The 16,154-nt window shown below is 53.2% G+C and overlaps 6 protein-coding genes across 6 annotated transcripts; all 6 read right to left on the bottom strand.

Moving 5' to 3' along the window:
- Positions 1-825: 825 nt before the first annotated feature.
- Positions 826-3,327, bottom strand: LPMP_050060 (major vault protein, putative; the record flags this gene model as incomplete). The annotated part of the gene is made up of 1 exon (XM_010705467.1): positions 826-3,327. One exon carries the CDS (start codon positions 3,325-3,327, stop codon positions 826-828), a length of 2,502 nt encoding a protein of 833 aa, XP_010703769.1.
- Positions 3,328-4,670: 1,343 nt separating this feature from the next.
- On the bottom strand, positions 4,671-7,169 carry LPMP_050050 (hypothetical protein; the record flags this gene model as incomplete). Its single annotated transcript, XM_010705466.1, has 1 exon — positions 4,671-7,169. One exon carries the CDS (start codon positions 7,167-7,169, stop codon positions 4,671-4,673), a length of 2,499 nt encoding a protein of 832 aa, XP_010703768.1.
- A 1,218-nt stretch (positions 7,170-8,387) lies between these two features.
- On the bottom strand, positions 8,388-10,133 carry LPMP_050040 (paraflagellar rod component par4, putative; the record flags this gene model as incomplete). The annotated part of the gene is made up of 1 exon (XM_010705465.1): positions 8,388-10,133. One exon carries the CDS (start codon positions 10,131-10,133, stop codon positions 8,388-8,390), a length of 1,746 nt encoding a protein of 581 aa, XP_010703767.1.
- Positions 10,134-11,250: 1,117 nt separating this feature from the next.
- LPMP_050030 (ras-like small GTPase, putative) lies at positions 11,251-11,838 on the bottom strand (the record flags this gene model as incomplete). Its single annotated transcript, XM_010705464.1, has 1 exon — positions 11,251-11,838. The coding sequence occupies one exon, from the start codon at positions 11,836-11,838 to the stop codon at positions 11,251-11,253; it is 588 nt and encodes a 195-aa protein (XP_010703766.1).
- A 512-nt stretch (positions 11,839-12,350) lies between these two features.
- LPMP_050020 (hypothetical protein) lies at positions 12,351-12,770 on the bottom strand (the record flags this gene model as incomplete). Its single annotated transcript, XM_010705463.1, has 1 exon — positions 12,351-12,770. One exon carries the CDS (start codon positions 12,768-12,770, stop codon positions 12,351-12,353), a length of 420 nt encoding a protein of 139 aa, XP_010703765.1.
- Positions 12,771-13,221: 451 nt separating this feature from the next.
- On the bottom strand, positions 13,222-15,969 carry LPMP_050010 (hypothetical protein; the record flags this gene model as incomplete). Its single annotated transcript, XM_010705462.1, has 1 exon — positions 13,222-15,969. The coding sequence occupies one exon, from the start codon at positions 15,967-15,969 to the stop codon at positions 13,222-13,224; it is 2,748 nt and encodes a 915-aa protein (XP_010703764.1).
- Between the last annotated feature and the right edge of the window lie 185 nt (positions 15,970-16,154).

Raw genomic sequence — 16,154 nt, 5'->3', positions numbered from 1 at the left:
TGTTTCCAAAACTGTACTGCTGTGCAAGGATGTGCACAGAGATATGCATCAGCAGAAGGTTTCCTGTCCAGCGCGGTAGTCGCAGCAGATGCGCGCTACAGTGATCAGCCGGAATTCGCTTTTGAACTGGTGCTGATGCCACCAGTAAGGAGCACGCCTCAGTGTTGAGGTACAGCCACATAGACACACCCGAAGGGGCTTCATAGACGCATGTGTGTAACGGATCAGAAAGTTGCGCCTGTGTGCCTCTCTACCAACACCGCAGTGTCTGATACACGCCAAGCAGCGGGAGATAAAAAAGCGGGTGGAGAAGACATGAGCAGTTTAAGGACTAAGAAGGAAAGAGAACGAGAGTAGGAAAAAGGGGTAGAGCTCGCCCCCTCCCCTTGCCACACACACATAACAGAAAGCAACAACATGCCGAAAAGTGATCAGCGCTGAGGGGAAAAGACAAAAAGCGGCCGTGACGCAGCACAAACCGAGGCGATAAGAAAATAAAAAAGGAAACTCCGCGCACAATGGCTAACGTGCTTTGCGTGCGGTGGGTGCGTGTGTTCCTCTCCGCTCTTCCCTCTTTGCGTAACGGCTCGAATCGGTGCTGAATAAACGAGTAAATAACAGCGAGCGCATCGCCCACAACAGTCGTCCTCATGAAAGAGAAAGGAGGAAGCTTTGGGGACCAATAGCTAACGATAACACGAGTGTGTAAGAGCACACGCCACCCAGCCCCCTAACAATGACAGCGGAAAGGTCTGGCAAGTACATACACGCGTGGCTACACAAGCGTAGGAAAACGTAGTGATGCGCGTTGCAGTGCCAACCGCATTACTTCTTTAGCTCGCCAATCATTCCGTGCGCTGCGCCAAACAAATTCACTGGACTGTTTCCGTCAGTGATAAGGTAGCCCTTTAGGCCGAGGCTACCCAGCAGCTTCACCTGTGCCTCGGGACCTGCGCGGGCGATGGCAACCAGTGTGTCACGACCAATGGCGTCGACCATGCGTCTCACCTTCTCCGCCTCCGCCTCGGCTGCCGCTCGTGCCTTGGCGACGTCTATCTCATTCTGCCGTTGGGTGTACTCTAGCTCCAGTGCTTGTCGCTGCTGCAGCTTCTGCAGCTCTGCCTCTGCGGAGATGCGGTACGCTTTGGCTCGCATCTCCGCCTGCTGCATCTCAGACTGCACCTCAATTAGCAGCGCTTCGGCGCGCGCCTTTGCCTCTGCGATGGACTGCCCGCTCGCCTGCACTGCCTCGCTCTTTGCCTGCAGCTCCAGCCACTTTGTCCTCGCGTTCTCCACTTCTATCTTGTCGATGAGTTTTTGGCGCTCCAGATGCCCTTTGGCCTCCTGGTTCTTCAGCTCGTTGCCGTGACGTGCAGCCGCCTCTTGCGACTTGGTGGTAATTTCAATCGCAAGCTGCACAGATTTCTGCAAGCTGTCGCGCGTCTTCTCGTCCGTTGGTTCTGCCGACTGCACGTCAATGTTCGTCACGACAAAGTCATTTGCATTGAAGCGCAGATTCTTCTTCGCCTCGCCAACCTCGTCGACGCCAAAGACAGCAATGCGGATGATTTTGGCAGAGTTTCTGTGGAAAGAGTCGAAGTCCTCTGCGGCGACGGCACCACGCACTCGGCTGGCGATGGTCTTGCAGCAATCGCCGATGAAGTCTGGCACCGAGAACGTCCTCTGACTAGGGTTGGCGCGGTCGATGTCAAAGTACCAGTTGTACGAGAGCCGGAGGCGTAGGCGAGCGTGGTCCGACGTTTCCACGACGATGGTGTCGCTGGAGAAGCGTGGCCCGAGAAAGAGCTGAAGCGACTGCATCGAGTTCGGCACCTTCGGCGTGCCACCGCTGAGTGACAGTACGGTGAACTCCTCATGTGGGGCCAGCATCACAAGCCTCGGGCCCAGCACAATGCGAGGCTTCTTCGTGCGGTAGTCGTAGATCTGCACTGCAGCGTTGTGTTGCACGTTGAAGCGGACAATACGGTACTTTTCGCGGCGGCTGACAAAGCCGGCGTTGCGCTCGCACGTTTTTATGCTACCATTTGGAGACTCGAGGAGCTCCTCGATAGCGAGCGGCAGGTGCTTCTCCCACAGCACCTCGTTGCTATCCAGCATGTAAGGCCTCCCAATGACGGCACGCACCTCGCCCGTTGTCGTATTCATTACGTAAATACCCTCGTTCCTGTCAAGCGCCATCACACGGCGGTGCTCCAGCAGCTTCACTTCGTTGGCAGGGATGTACTCGCAAGGGCCGCGCACCATCCATCGGCTGCCTGGTTGATGCTTCCTACCTCCGTCATGGTACTCACACACCGCTTCCAGCAGCAACGCCTCTTCCTTTCCGACAACGAGCACCTGCTCGACGCCGCGCGGCATCGTTTCCTCAGGCTGCAGGAAAAAGGTGCACTCGCCACGACGCACAAGCGTCTCGCCGAAGCGGTTGTGCCCGGTGGCGTCGACTGGATGGTGAATTATCACGTACTCCTTCGCGTTGAGTGAGACAGCGGCGACTTCCGCCACCTTAGTTTCGTAGGCATCAACGATATGCACTGGTGCATCCTTCAATGTCACCTGCCACTGCTCCCCGGCCCGTCGCGCCTTCCCGTACACGTCGGTGAAGCTGCGCACTGCGCTCAGGCGGAGTGCCTTCAGCTCGCTGAGCATGGTACCCTGTATCAAGGATACAACCGTCTCCTCGACGGAGGGGAGATACGCACCCAACGTGCGCACCAGCCACTTTTCCCCCGCCACCCGAAGCACTCCGCGTCGATCGGTGAAGTTGACGTTGGCTTGCAGCAGCAAGGCGGTGTTTGAATAAATGACAGTTGCCTTGACCTCCTCCACCACCGCCACCTCAACGCGCGGGATGTACGATTGCGGCCCAGCCACCATCCACTCTGTACCAGCCACGACAAGCCTTTCCGCGTCTTTGAAGTCGCGAACGCACCGCACGTGGAGACCGGTGTTAGGTGGAATCACCTGCAGCTTCCGCACACTCTGCTCCTCCTTACTGTCCAGTTCTTCGCCGGGGTACAGAGGAAAAGGCTCGCCTTCAAAGCGGATCTCGGCGTCGCCGAGTCGGAGCTTCACCTGCCCTGACGACTCCAACACCACCTCCCCCGCCTCATTTCTCACGCACGGATTCTTGACAACACAGTAGTGACGCGGGGGGACAGACACGCACGGGCGTGGGTCAAAGAGGCATGTCTCGTGCTCCTGCCGCGTGTAGACGACAGGGCCAGAAATGGTGCGAGTGACGTTTGTATTGTTGTCCAAGATGTGGATGTAGTAGTAGCGCTTGATGCGAATGACGGAATCGGTCATGGTGCCCTGATGAGAAATGGACAAGCCGCTAAGGAGAGGAGATGTACAAAAGAAGGCGTGTGAACAAGTGAGAGTGATTGGCCGTGAAAAACACGCTCGCTAGAGTTGCACTGCAGAGGTAAGGTGGGCAACGGCTCTGCTGCTGTGCTCTGCTGAGTTGTTGTGCTGTATGCTGGTTATGATCTTCTTCTTTTGGTGCTCTTGAGGGCAGCTATGACGCCACTTGTTGCCGACTAATAGTGAAGCGCACAGTGTCTGTAAAGGTAGAGCTAAGCAGACAGGTACGCCACAAAACAAGCTTGACTGTTCCTCAGAGTACACGCACACGCTTGGTGATACTCTGTTCTCTGAGATAAGGGAATATTAGCAATGAAAGAGGAAAAAGTCGGAAAAGAGAATCAGAAGTAAGTAGGGGCTTTTGTTGGGCAGCAACAGAGTGTGCACCAAGAGCAGAATGCAAGGCTAAGTCATATTCTCTCCAGCGGGCAGAAGAGCTGCGCACATCACCTCTGCGATGTACAGATAACCTGTAGCGATAGCGTAGAGGAGTAAGCAAGAGATCTTTCTCACCCATACCAGACTTTTTCCCCTTCTGCACAGTCGTCCCATGTACCATTCCCGTTTCCGTCTTTGTGCGTCTCCGCATGCGCTGGTGGGCAGATCTTTCCCCCGCTGCATACATCACAGGGAGACGAAACACACACTTGACGTGTGAGTCGAACATGGGCAAAGAAGAATACCAAACAACAACATACAGACGCAAATCCAAGATGTCATAACACCAGTCGGCGCCCTAGACACACACACACACACGTCTCACTCTTTGCGTGCATGTATGTGTGTGCGTGCACAACCCCTCTAGCAGAAGCAACAAAACGAGGAACACAACAAACACGCCTCGACCTCCACACGTGTGGACTCTCTATCTAATGTGCGGCAGCGTCACTGTCAGTCTACATGAGAGCGAAGGGGGAGGGAGCGGCAGCGATAGGAAGCTGCTACTAGAAAAGAGAGGGGGTATGAGACGGACGGGCAAAGCAGCTACGTCACGTCGTGTGTGTGTCGTGGACGGGTGCCGAAGAACAGCCTTGGATGTCAACAGAAGGAAGTAAGAGAGCGGAAAGGGAGGGAGTGAATACACCCCAATGATTCGGGAGCACTACACCTTAGGCTTCCCGGCTCCGTTCTATAGTATCTATGTCACGGCGCTTGCCGCCTTTCCCCGCATCCCGGGATCGTCGGAATCGCTCGCCGGACGCTCAACAGAACTGGTAGAGAAAGAAGTGTGTGATAGCTAGAGCTCACTGACTCAGCCGTGTTCAAGGTTCGTCGTGTGTTCCAGTCTAGCACGACTGGAATTTCTGATACACGTTGCGGATCAGCTGCTCTCGATCCTCAAGTGCGAGCTGAAGGCGCTCCTTCTCGGCGCGGTGTCGGTCCTTCTCCAGCTGAAGCGCATGGCCAAGGTTTCGCCGCACTGCTTCCGTTTCTGTGCGAAGGTCATCTTCGCGTGCCGCGGACCTTTCCTGCAGCTGGAAGTAGTCTTTGATACCTCGTGCCTGTTCATTCAACTCCTCTTGTGCATGTGCAACTTCCTGCAAGTCACCGTAGAGGTTCTCGACCCGCATGGCCACCTTCTCCATGACGCTGTACAAATCGTTCATCTGAGTAACCATTTCCGACGGTGGCAGGAGGTGAAAGTGCGGCAGAGTCGCTCGCGCGCGCGCTGTGAGACTGCCCATGCTACTGTGAATGCTGTTGCACTCCTCCCGCAGAAGGATGAGTGCATCGTGTACCCGCTCGCGCTGCGCGTCTACGGCGGCCACCTCGGCGGCTAGGACGGACTCTTTCACGCCGGTGAGGGCAGACACCGGGGAGATGGCTGCCTTACCCGGAGGTTCAAAACTGCGGCCTTCGAGCTCCATCGGAAGAATCTGCAGGAGCTCGATGCTCTGCTTCTCCTGAATGCCTGATTGGCTGTTGAAGGAAACAATAGGGAGTGTGCCCAGGCTCTTGGCCGCTATTGCACCGAGTTCGTGCCTCCTCCGCACGCACAGGTTCCATGCCGCGATGGAAGCAATGATCTGGCCACCTTGCGCGAGAGAGCAAAGGTGCACCAGTTGTGAGACTGCCTTGCCGTAGTAGTGGTTGCGGTACATTCTGTTCAACGGGATTCCAGACGGCTCCACGTAGGCCTCACCCGCATGGAGTGCCATGGAGACGCGCAGGCCCCGATACACCAACCGCCCGCTGCCAGAATGCTCTTCCCGTGCCTCCGGCAGCTGCAGAAGGGCAGCCGGCCAGGGAAGCCTCATGAACCACTCCTGACTCTCAATGCAAAAGCGACACGCGGCTGTTGCATCAGCAAACGCGAGTAGCATCGATACGTCGTCGCTGTAGCATTCGTGGCCGCCATACTCACCCATCTTCAGCCGCAGAGTGCTGTACAGTAGCTGCACTGATGTCCGCATCAGCTCCGTGTCCGCGAGCCACAGTACCCGCCCATGTGGAACGCACAGGCAGACAAAGACAACATTGCGCAGCGGCGGTGGAACGGGACTGGGGCCGCGGCGCAGCGATTCCTCCAGATTGTCACTGAAGAAGTACAGGCGCGAAGTGAAGCTGCTAACAGTCGCCTCCAGTTCCCTTTGCTGGTCTTCGAGCTCGCGCAGAGCACGCTGTAGACGCTCCTGACTTTCCACCACTTGGTCAAGCTGAGCTGCACTCGGCAACTTGGCGCCGTGGCAAGACGCCACCTTTCCTAGTGACGGTAAGTCCAACAGCTTCAGTTGCGCAACACGATACGCTACACGCTCCACACTTACCTTAGACTCTGGATCTTCGAGGACGCAGCGCGGGGTGTAAAGCTCCGGCACCTGCTGAAGCTGCACACCAGCCGCATCCACCGCTAACTCAGGGGCGACCGCGATGACGCCATGATAGAAGGTGTCCAGGTGGGAGAGGATGTAGCTGTTCCATAGCTTCTGTTTCTGGAGCACTTCCTCCCTGTCAGCGATCAGTACGGCGAGCTTTTCGGTCGTTCTCTTCGACTCCCCAAGCGCCGTCTCCTTTTCCTTTCGTTCCTTGGCAAGCTGGACCTCGTACTCGCTCCGCTGCTCCTCAATGCGCTGCTCCAATGACCGCAGCCTCTCCTTGTAATCAGCCTCGATACGATGGACCATGTTCGACGACTGCGCCTCCACCTCACGGTAATGATCCTCCAGGGCCTTGCTTGACTCACGCACCGACTTCAGCTCCATAGTAACTTCATCAATCCTTGCTGTGAAGTGGGCTTCCACAAACTCTACCTCACGCACGCCAGCTGCCTTGACGTCCTCGAGCTGCTTCTGGAAGGATTTGACAAGTTCAGCGCAGCGCTCAGTGGCGAGGCGTGCTTCGTTCTTCAAGCAAAGAGCCTCGTTCTCCGCCTGCGAGCGAAGAAGTCGGATTTGGCTCTCGGTGGCCGCCAAAGCTTCCTTCTTCTCCTTCTCAAGCTTCTCCACACGCCGCTGCAGCTCATCGACTTCACTTTGCTTCTCTGCCAGCTGTAACTTCGTCCTCTCCGTCAGCGAGTACTCCCGGAAGAGAGCGTCGCTTTTGGAGTTGCTCAGCTCCGTTCGCAAGTTCGAGCACAGTCGCATCAGCTCCTCAATTTCCTTTTCCTTCAGCGCAATCGTGGCAGCACTGCGCTGCTTGTCTGCTGACCGCCATGGCCGCTCCAAGTCAGGGCGGCAGAAGAGCTCCTCGCCCCGCACAACGCCGGTGAGAGTTTTGACATAGTTACCAGGAATCCGCTCCGCCCCGTACACACCGGTCGTCTTACGGCTAGACCGCGGCTGCATCGTTCTTTTCTGTGTATGCGTGTGTGTGTTGGAATGGGGAGGGCGATTGTGTCCTCGCTGTAGCGTAGGTGCACGCAATTTGCTCTCAATCTTGTGTTTCAAGGCGCCTCTTCTAAGCAATCGAGAGAGCGAGAGCAACGAAGAGAAAAACGAGGAAAGCACCAAACCCGCTGAGAGTTAGGGGCAGAGAGTGCAACAAGAGGGGGAAAGTGTGCGTAAAAGTTAGGCGTAAAAGGCAACGCGGCGAAAAAGGGGCATGAAAGAAAGTGAGGTCATAATCGAAGGAGAGAATAAAAGAGGTGCGGCGCTTCCCAAAGAAGGAAAAAGTAAGAGAAGGTATGGGATCCTCGTCATACACCTCCACACCTCCTCTTCATTTCCGTTCTTCCTCCCGCTACCTTTTTACCTCCGCCACTTGCCCTGAGGCTAACACATCTTACGACCGCAAAGATGGGTGAACCCTTACACATGCGACACACTCCATCTCCACTGGAAGTGGAGAGCCTCTAAGGATCACTTACCGCGTCTATGAGCAGCGGCAGAGGTGAAAGAGATACTTGAAGTTGTCAAAGGAAGAATCAATCTGCACGGCAACTGCACACTTGTCCAACAACATCCTCTCTGCTATCGGCTTTGCACTTTGAAGAGTGCACATACGCAAACATGACAGTACAGAAAGGGGAAACCAAAGAAGAAACGTACTCGGTGAAGAGAGGGTCACTATTACGTGATGGCCGTATCACCACTTCACGCAGCAAGGAGCAAAACACAGCGAAAAAATTTCGCAGTGGGCCAGAGGCAGAGAGTTCAGCAGTACCACGAACACGAGAGCGCAACATCAATCAGAGCGTTCTGTCCTACCTGTGTGTGCCAACTCGTCCCCGTCCCCTGCTCATCTTGGCTGACACCCCCGGCTGTATGTATGTGTGTGTGTGTGTGTTTGTCTATTATCTACATCCATTCCCGCAGAAGGGAAAAAAGAGCAAAGGGTGGTGCAAAAGGGAGAAGAGGCCGGAGGAGGAAGAGACCGAAAATGGCCCACACGAAATGCGCCAACAGAAAACACATAAACGTACTTTACATAGGAGAAAAAAAAAGAGCTTCTCCACACACAGCGATGACCGGAGACAAAAAGACACGAGCACGTGCATCGTCACCGGAGACGCCAGATCAACAACGGTAAAAAAAGAGACTAACACCGGGCAGTGCAGTCGCCGGCTATGAGCACGGTATGCAGTGAACTTCAAGTGTTTTGCGTAGTCGCCTGACTTCGTCCTTCAGCGTACAGATGCTCTCGTTTCGGCCAAGCTCGGTGCGCTTGAGGTCCAACTGGAGGGAATCAATTACCTCCACCTGCTCGGCAATGCGTGCCCGCAGCCATCTTTCCGTCTCCTTCGCAGCGGTCTCCTTCAGCGCCATCTCCTTCTTTACTGACCGAAGCTCCTCTGACACCAAAAAGAGCTCGTCGGCTCGGCTGCTTGCGCGGGAGACCTCGACGTCTTGGCGGTTTGGGATGAAATGCGCGTCTAAAATGCATCGCAGCCGCTCAATCTCGCTTTCCTTCAGCTCTCGTAACTGCTCGTACGCATCGTCCTGCTCCATGACGCGTGTGCGGAGTTCTCTGATGGTGGCCTTGAGCCCGTCCATGTCGGTTATCAGCCGCTGTTCGTACATGTGCCTCTCCCTCAGCTGTACGCTCTCCGCGTTGCTGACTCGCTCCAGCTCTTGCATGGTTTGCTGAATCGTATCATTATGCTGCTGCAACTCGTCCCCGTGCGCGGTCCGTTCCCTCTCCATTTTTTCCTGCAGCCGCGCAATAGCAGTGCGACCGTTCGCGACCTGCGCGTTCAGAAAAGTGACCTTGTCGAAGTGCTCGCGTTCCTTCCGCAGCAGCAGCGACCCCACCTCGCTGTTTTTCTTTTGGGACGCTTCGAGCTCTACTTGGCACTGCTGCAGCTCGGCCTGCATCGCCGCCTGTGCCGCCTCACTCTTCTCCGCAGCGGCGGCGTGCTCGGCACGCATTGATTCCATCTCACGGTGCAGATACTCGGCATCGAACTTTACCTGCTCTGTGAGCTGCTTGTATTCACGCAGTTCGTCCTCACACGACACTCTTGCTTTCCGCGCTTCCTCTCTGACGATGTCCAGTTCACGCTGGGCTTCCCTTAGTTTCGCCTCAAGGTGGCTCGCTTCCCCACGAGCATGGGTCGTACGGTCGCGCTCCTCGCAGAGGTCCACCTCATACCGCCGTTTGTCTGATTCCAGCTGCGCATTCAACAGCTGCAGCAGCGTCACGTTCTTGCGGTCCTCGATCTCCCGTCCTTCCACGGCATCCTGTAGCGCCTTGTTCATCGTGAGCGCCTTTTCAAGCTCTCTCTCCAGGTCGCGCACCTTTACCTTGAACTCGTGCTCCGCTGACTCATGAGACTCACAAGAGAGCTGCAGTTGCCGCTTGGTGTGCTCCATGGAAGCCGTTGCCTCGCACACTTGAGACCGGAGGTTCTTCTTTTCCTCCTGATGCAAACTGCGCTCCGACTCCAACGTGTCGCGTAGTTGCTGCACGTACGTTGCGTTACTCACGCGCTCCTGTTGCAGAATTTCATGTAGCTCCTCCATCTCCACCTTTAAGAGGCTTTCCTCATTTAGAAGCGCGTCGCGCAGCATGCTCAGTTGATGGATTTGAGTCTCATAACCTGTCTTGTCGTCCTGCATCGCCGCTGTCACACGGGTGAGCTGCTGCATGACATCTTCAATACGACGGTCCTTTTCAAGCATTATTCGAAGCTGCTCATCGCGCAGAAACGCAATGCGCTCCTCTTGCTCATCGTGCTGGCGACGCTCATTCTCGAACCGCTGAAACTCCTCCGCTTCTGCCTCCAAGGCACGCAGCTGAATGAGACGCTGCTCCTCAGCCTTTGCCTTGGCCAGCGTCGCCTTCTTTCCCTTTCCCTTTTTCCCCACCATCCGGCTAAGAGGAGTGATCAAGGAGCAAAAACGTTGACGTGTTTTGAAAAGGGGAAAAGTATGTGCTGTAGTCCCTGCGTATGAGCGCGTCGGTGTCTGGAGGCATTGCCATGCGTTTGTGACGTAGCGGTCGGTAAACGGTGGTAGGGAGGGGGGACACGCGACACAAGGGAGGCAAAAGAGAGCATGCGCAGAGGAAAGGAGGGAGGAAAATGGGTCGTGCATAGGAGTGTGTGTGTGTGCCAACACATTGTAAAGCGTGTGAAAGTATACATACTGGGCGCGGACGCTTTCGATATTCCTCAATAAACACACACAAAAAATAAAGTTCCGTATGTCCGGCAGTCGCTGTCACGCGCAGCCACCTCTGTCGCCACCTCCTTCTCTCCCATTGTTGTCTCTCTGCGGCAACAGTCAGAAACTCCTGTAAGTGGGACATAGAAGCCGAGCGCCTGCTAGCGCGCTCCTTTGCGTGAGCACGCTCACTGAACAAGGTAACCAAAATTGGTAAAAGGCAAAGCAATGCAGGTGGCACTAGCGATCATTTTGGTATGTTCTGTTCCTTTGTTCTCTTTAAGAGAAGCAAACACCTGTAGGAGGCAGTGTAAACCAAACACAATTTTTGCTAATGCACTTGAGAATGAAATGGCGATGGTGACTTCGTGTTTCACACGATTTCTGTTCTCATCCCGGCGCAGGATGATCGCTCCCCCTCCTACTCACCGTCTGCTACCCACGTCAAAGACTCCTGGCCCTTCAAAGGAAGAGGAGAGGACAACCATGCAAAGGCAGAAAAGGACGCAGAACGGCAGCCGCTGAGATCCCATGCCATTCAAAGAAACAGCAAAAAAAAAAACGAGGTCAACGACTGCACGGGCGCATGGGCAAACGCCCTTCAAAAAGAGCACACAGACACCAATCCCTACGCAAATGCATCCACGCAATAGGAAAGTAAAAAGAAAAGAGCACAACTTTGTGTAGCCTCCACTTCTGTTTATGGTTTTCTTCACACACACACACACATCGATATATATCTCTGAATATTAAGAAAAAAGTAAGCTAATCATGCACGCAAGGGCGGCCGTCTGCAGGTACGTGCACATCCTATAGGCTGCTTCTACGAGCTCTTCAGATACCGTGAGAGCCAGCGGAAACCGTCACCGTAGCCAACATTCTTGACTACGCTGCACATGTACACCTCCAGAGGACGTACGTTGGGGTCTGTCACTGTGGTCGACTTGCCTGTGAGTGCACCACCCAGACCCATCTCCATGACAAGTTGACCCTCAGAGCATGTGCAGCCGGGCATATCGATCTTGTTGCCTAAAATCAGGAACGGCGTCTTGGCAAGTTCCTCTGACTGCAGCAGCATATCAAGCTCGCTCTTTGCTTCCTGAAAACGCTGTGGCGTCGCCGCGTCAACGATGAAAACGACGCCGTCGACCTTCGTGAAGTAGTCCTTCCATAGCCGACGCGCTTGTTGATGCCCACCCATGTCGATAGTTTTGAGCTTGATGCCACCCAGAGTCAGGTCCTCGGAGTTGGGGTGGAACGTGGGGCGGTGGACGTGAACTTGATTCGTTGCTAGCTTGCCAAGAAGGGTGGTTTTGCCGGCGTTGTCCAACCCAAGAAACAGGAGCTTCCCTGTTTTGTTGGACAGGCCCAAGTAGGACAGCCAGTCCCAAAACCAAGTTAACCAGCCCATGAGGAGGTGTGTGTGTGTGTGGGTGTCTTGAGCGGATGAGTGCAATGAGGGAAAAGATGAATGCGGAAACTCCTGTTCGATTGACGTGCAGGAAAAGAAAAATAGAAAATGTTGACGTTCCTAGTGTGGGAACGAGAGGACCATGAAAAGGAAGCGTAAAAGCAGCGCTATGGTGTTTGACGCACAGAGAGACGACCTGGTGCGCTCGACCTGACCTTTACTCACGGCCATACACACCCATTCGCAGATCAGAAAAAAAAGTTACAGATCTCCTTCTTTGCGCGTCGCGCACCAAGGAAGCGCACGGGTGGCCTGCCAAATTAGCCAGCTTACGGGCGGCCATCAGAGTATGCATGAAAGCAGAGAAGCCTGCAGGTTATCTGCTTTGTTTAGTCGTTCACATTTTCTTTTTTCTCCCCGTATGGTTGGTTGGGTGCCCGCACCAAGAGAATTACGAACGCTCGTGATAGCTTTGTGAATAGCAGAAAAAGATACACACCTTATTTGGATATCTACTTCTTCAACTTTGATCGCCCCTTCGGTCGTGGACGATGAGGATTACTCCACGGACGCTCGTTTTCGACATCCCACTGGCGTGTAAAGGTGATTAGTTTGTGCTCGATGTTCATGACAGTCTTCATATCCGAGTACACCTTCATCGGCACTCCCTCACAACATGTATGAAATGTGTCTTTATTCTTGATATGCACAAACATCGTCCGCTTGCACGCGGGGCACCGCTTCAAGAGAACGTGACTTGGCTTTAGTAACCGACATGGGTCATCAGGGTTCTCCTGCCTGTACTTGCCACGGAAGTAGCTAGGGCTAACCATCTGAGGTCGTCCATTAAGCTGCAAACCGGCGGGTCTACGCTTCCATGGATTGAAAGCTGTTAGTCGCGCTCTCAAAAGCGCTCCTCCAAACTTCAGCATGACTCCCCACCGGTGTCAATGCTGGAGGGACGCTACTGAACATCCAGAAAAACAGCGAGAGGATGGGCAAAAGAAACAGAGAGAAAATGAGATGCGACAAATGAGCTACAACTCAGAGGCGATTTGTCGGTAGCACATGAGGCGCATGTCTATACCGAGTCACGCAGAGAGAAGGATACACCCAAACAACGTGTTGTGCCTCATATGGAAACACTTTCTTGTCGTTACGCTCATGCATAGCACGATCCAATTTTTTTTCCTTCTCATTTCATCTATGTATATGTCCACAAAAAAAAAAATTGCATCTAAACAAAAGTGGGAAACCGCAAATCAGATTCTAGCGAGAAATACATTGCAAAGGGCAGATATGAAAAAAAAAAAAAAGCAGCTTACAGTCAAGTATACAATGTCCGTGAAACACGGCACACAACTAATTGCTGACTATATACCCCTACTTTGAAGCGCCTGTACCCTCTTCTCGTACACGCTTCAACTTTGGTAGGCTCGACAGCAGAGTGTTGACCTCCTGCATCTGCATGGTGCTGATCTTGGTTTTGGCAACCTCTAAGCGATGAATTGTATCCATGTCAATAGATGGCAAACAATCGCCTTTGCGTCGACTTTCCTCAACCATCTCTTTGAGATGATCGAAGCACATTATCCAATAGTTAGACTCAGCGTTCGCTTTTCTGATGGCATCTGCCGCGCGCTCTTTTTCGACACGACGCAGGTCCTCACTCTCACTGCGTAGCTTTTTAAGGTTCTCTAGTGCCTGTTTATACTCGCACTTGCGCTTCACCTCTGCATCAATGCAACTGCGAAGCTTCACGGACTCCTTCGCGGCTTCCACACATCGCGCTCTCTCCTGCTCCATTGCACAATTCGCCTCTTTCCGGAATGATTCGAAGGAATTCTTCTCCTCTTCAAACCGCCGCAGCAACGTTGCCAGCTGCGTGGATGTCTGCTCCTTTTCTCGCCTTGCCAAGGCAATTTGCTCCTCCTGAAAGGCAGCACGACTCACTAGTGCCTCATGTCGCTCCGCAGCAGCGAGATCACTTTTGTTCATCGAGACCTTTGCCTCTTTTGCGAATGCAGACAACTCCCGGCATGCAGCCTCTGCCTTCTCCTTCGAAGACTGCAGCACCGCCTTTTCAGACGCCAAGTGTAACAAAAGCGAAGCGAAATGCTGTTCGACAGCATCAAGGCGACTCTCCCAAAGCATCTGCACATACTCTATCTGCTCCGAAGAATGGCGAAGCAATACCTCCTCTAAAGTAGATGCTGCGTTGGAGAAAGCGCAAAAACGGGCTTGGAGGTCTGTGAGTGCGGCGTCCTTTCGTTCCAGTTCAGTATCTTTCAGAACGACTTGCTCGTGAAGTTCGGCGAACGCTGATTTGAGGTCAACAGCATCACTACCTGCAGTCTCTACAGCGGCACGAAGCTTGCTAGCTTCATTTTGAGCAGCCGACAGTTCACACAAAAGTACGGAGATCCGTTCAGCTTGCATGCTTGAATCCTCTTGCAAAGCTGCAATTTGCCCTTTCTGATTTGCACATACACACTCTCGCTCCTTCAACTCACAGCTCTTCAAGCAGCACTCGCGCAAAAGCTCTTCAGTTTGCTTCTGTAGAACCGATGACTCGTCCTGCAGTTTTTGGCACTGCCTCACGAGGATTGCATAACACGACATCGATGCATTAAACAAATCTTCCGCAAACGAGGAAAACATCCTCTCCTTCTCAGAAACACATTCTTGCAAAAACATATGCTGTTCATTTGATTGAAGGCGGCGCAGCAGCTGACTCAATTGCTGTCGCATTTTCCCGTTGGCCTCCGATTCCTCGAGAATCTTGGAGTGGTACACCACGTTTTTCTCACTTGCGGAATTGAGCTGGTCGGACAACTCATTAATTACCGCCTGGCGCGCTGCAATCTCTTTTTCCAGGTCGCTCATATCCCGCAAAAAGGTATCAATTCGTTCGTTACATTGACTCTGCAGCACCACCATCTCCTCCTCCTTTGTCTCCATGAGCTGCTTCTGCTCCTTCAGCCTCTCCACGAGCTCATTTTTTTCTCGCAGAAGCATCTCGACAGATGCGGATGAAGCCTTCAATAATTCCTTCGTTTGCTGAAGCTCGGTCTCCAACGACGAGTACTGAAATGACCACTCGCCGCCTTGATTCTCGCTCTTTTTGAGCTCCATATTCAATTGACTGATAGTGAGTTCATGTCGGCGTATCTCAACGTTCTTGTCACGGATATCTTCTTGAAGCTGCCGGTGCTTCTCCTTCAAATCTTCCAGTGCCTTTTGCGTACTAGAATGGCTCAATGAGAGAAAGCTGGAGTCACGCTTCAAGGATTCAATTTGGAGATGGAGGCGGTCAATCTCCTTCTTGGCGTCTGAAACGTCGCATTGCAACTTTTCGTTCTCACATTTGCCCTCCAGGTTCAGCATCTTTGCTGCGTTAATGCGATCGTTAAGAGAACTAATGGTCTGCTCTAATCGCTCCTCTGCCTCTATATGCCGCGCAACAGTAGCCTCGAGAGTTTTGATCTCTGTATCTTTTAGATTAATCGCCTCGCGTTGCTTGTCCCCGGCAAGATCTAGCTTATAAACTGTTTGCTCAAGATCACAAACCTTGTTCTGCAATTTCTCCACCTGAGAGTGAAGACTCTTAACCTCAGCCTCCATCGCCTCCCGCGCATGTGTCAGCCTACTAAAGCGATCCTTTTCTGTATGCAGCTGCTTCGTTAGTTCCACATGTGCGTCACCTTGGATTCGTAAATCCTTTTCTAGTGTTTCAATCTGCGAACGATATCGCAAAGCGGCTTCGTTGAGTGCAGCTTGCTCTGTCGTCCACTGCTCCTCTGCCGCAGTCCATAGGGCAATGGAAGCGTTAGCGTTGCGCCGAATTTCTTCTGTCTCCGCCCTCGCCTCCTGTGCTGCCATCCGCTCTGCTGCAATAACTGCATCGCGGCTTTCCACTTCTTTCTGCAGGTTATGAATTCGCTCATCTAACTTTGATGCCTTCTTCGCCTCTTCGCCGAGGGACAACTTTTCGCGACGAAGTTCGGCTTTATCTTGCTCCAGCTGAGCAATCTGTGCGGACAGCAATTTGCATCTTGCATCTAGATCTTTCGCCAGCGCTTTCTCCCGCTGCAACTGAAACTCCAGGTGCTTCACGCTTGCTTTCTCCATGGATTGAAAGAAACAACGTAGGGTTCCCACAAACAACAAAATTACATCAGCGTATGCTGAATTTCAACCACTGTGAAAAGCAAGCGTCAATAGGAAAGAGGATATGTATGGAAGGAAAACCTATACACATATATGCATATATATATATATATATATATATATATATATATATATATATATATATA

Source organism: Leishmania panamensis (assembly GCF_000755165.1).
Source record: "Leishmania panamensis strain MHOM/PA/94/PSC-1 chromosome 5 sequence".
NCBI classification, from domain to species: Eukaryota; Euglenozoa; class Kinetoplastea; order Trypanosomatida; family Trypanosomatidae; genus Leishmania; species Leishmania panamensis.
The sequence above is the reverse complement of the archived record's forward strand: the minus strand, read 5'-3'. Positions and strand labels throughout refer to the sequence as shown.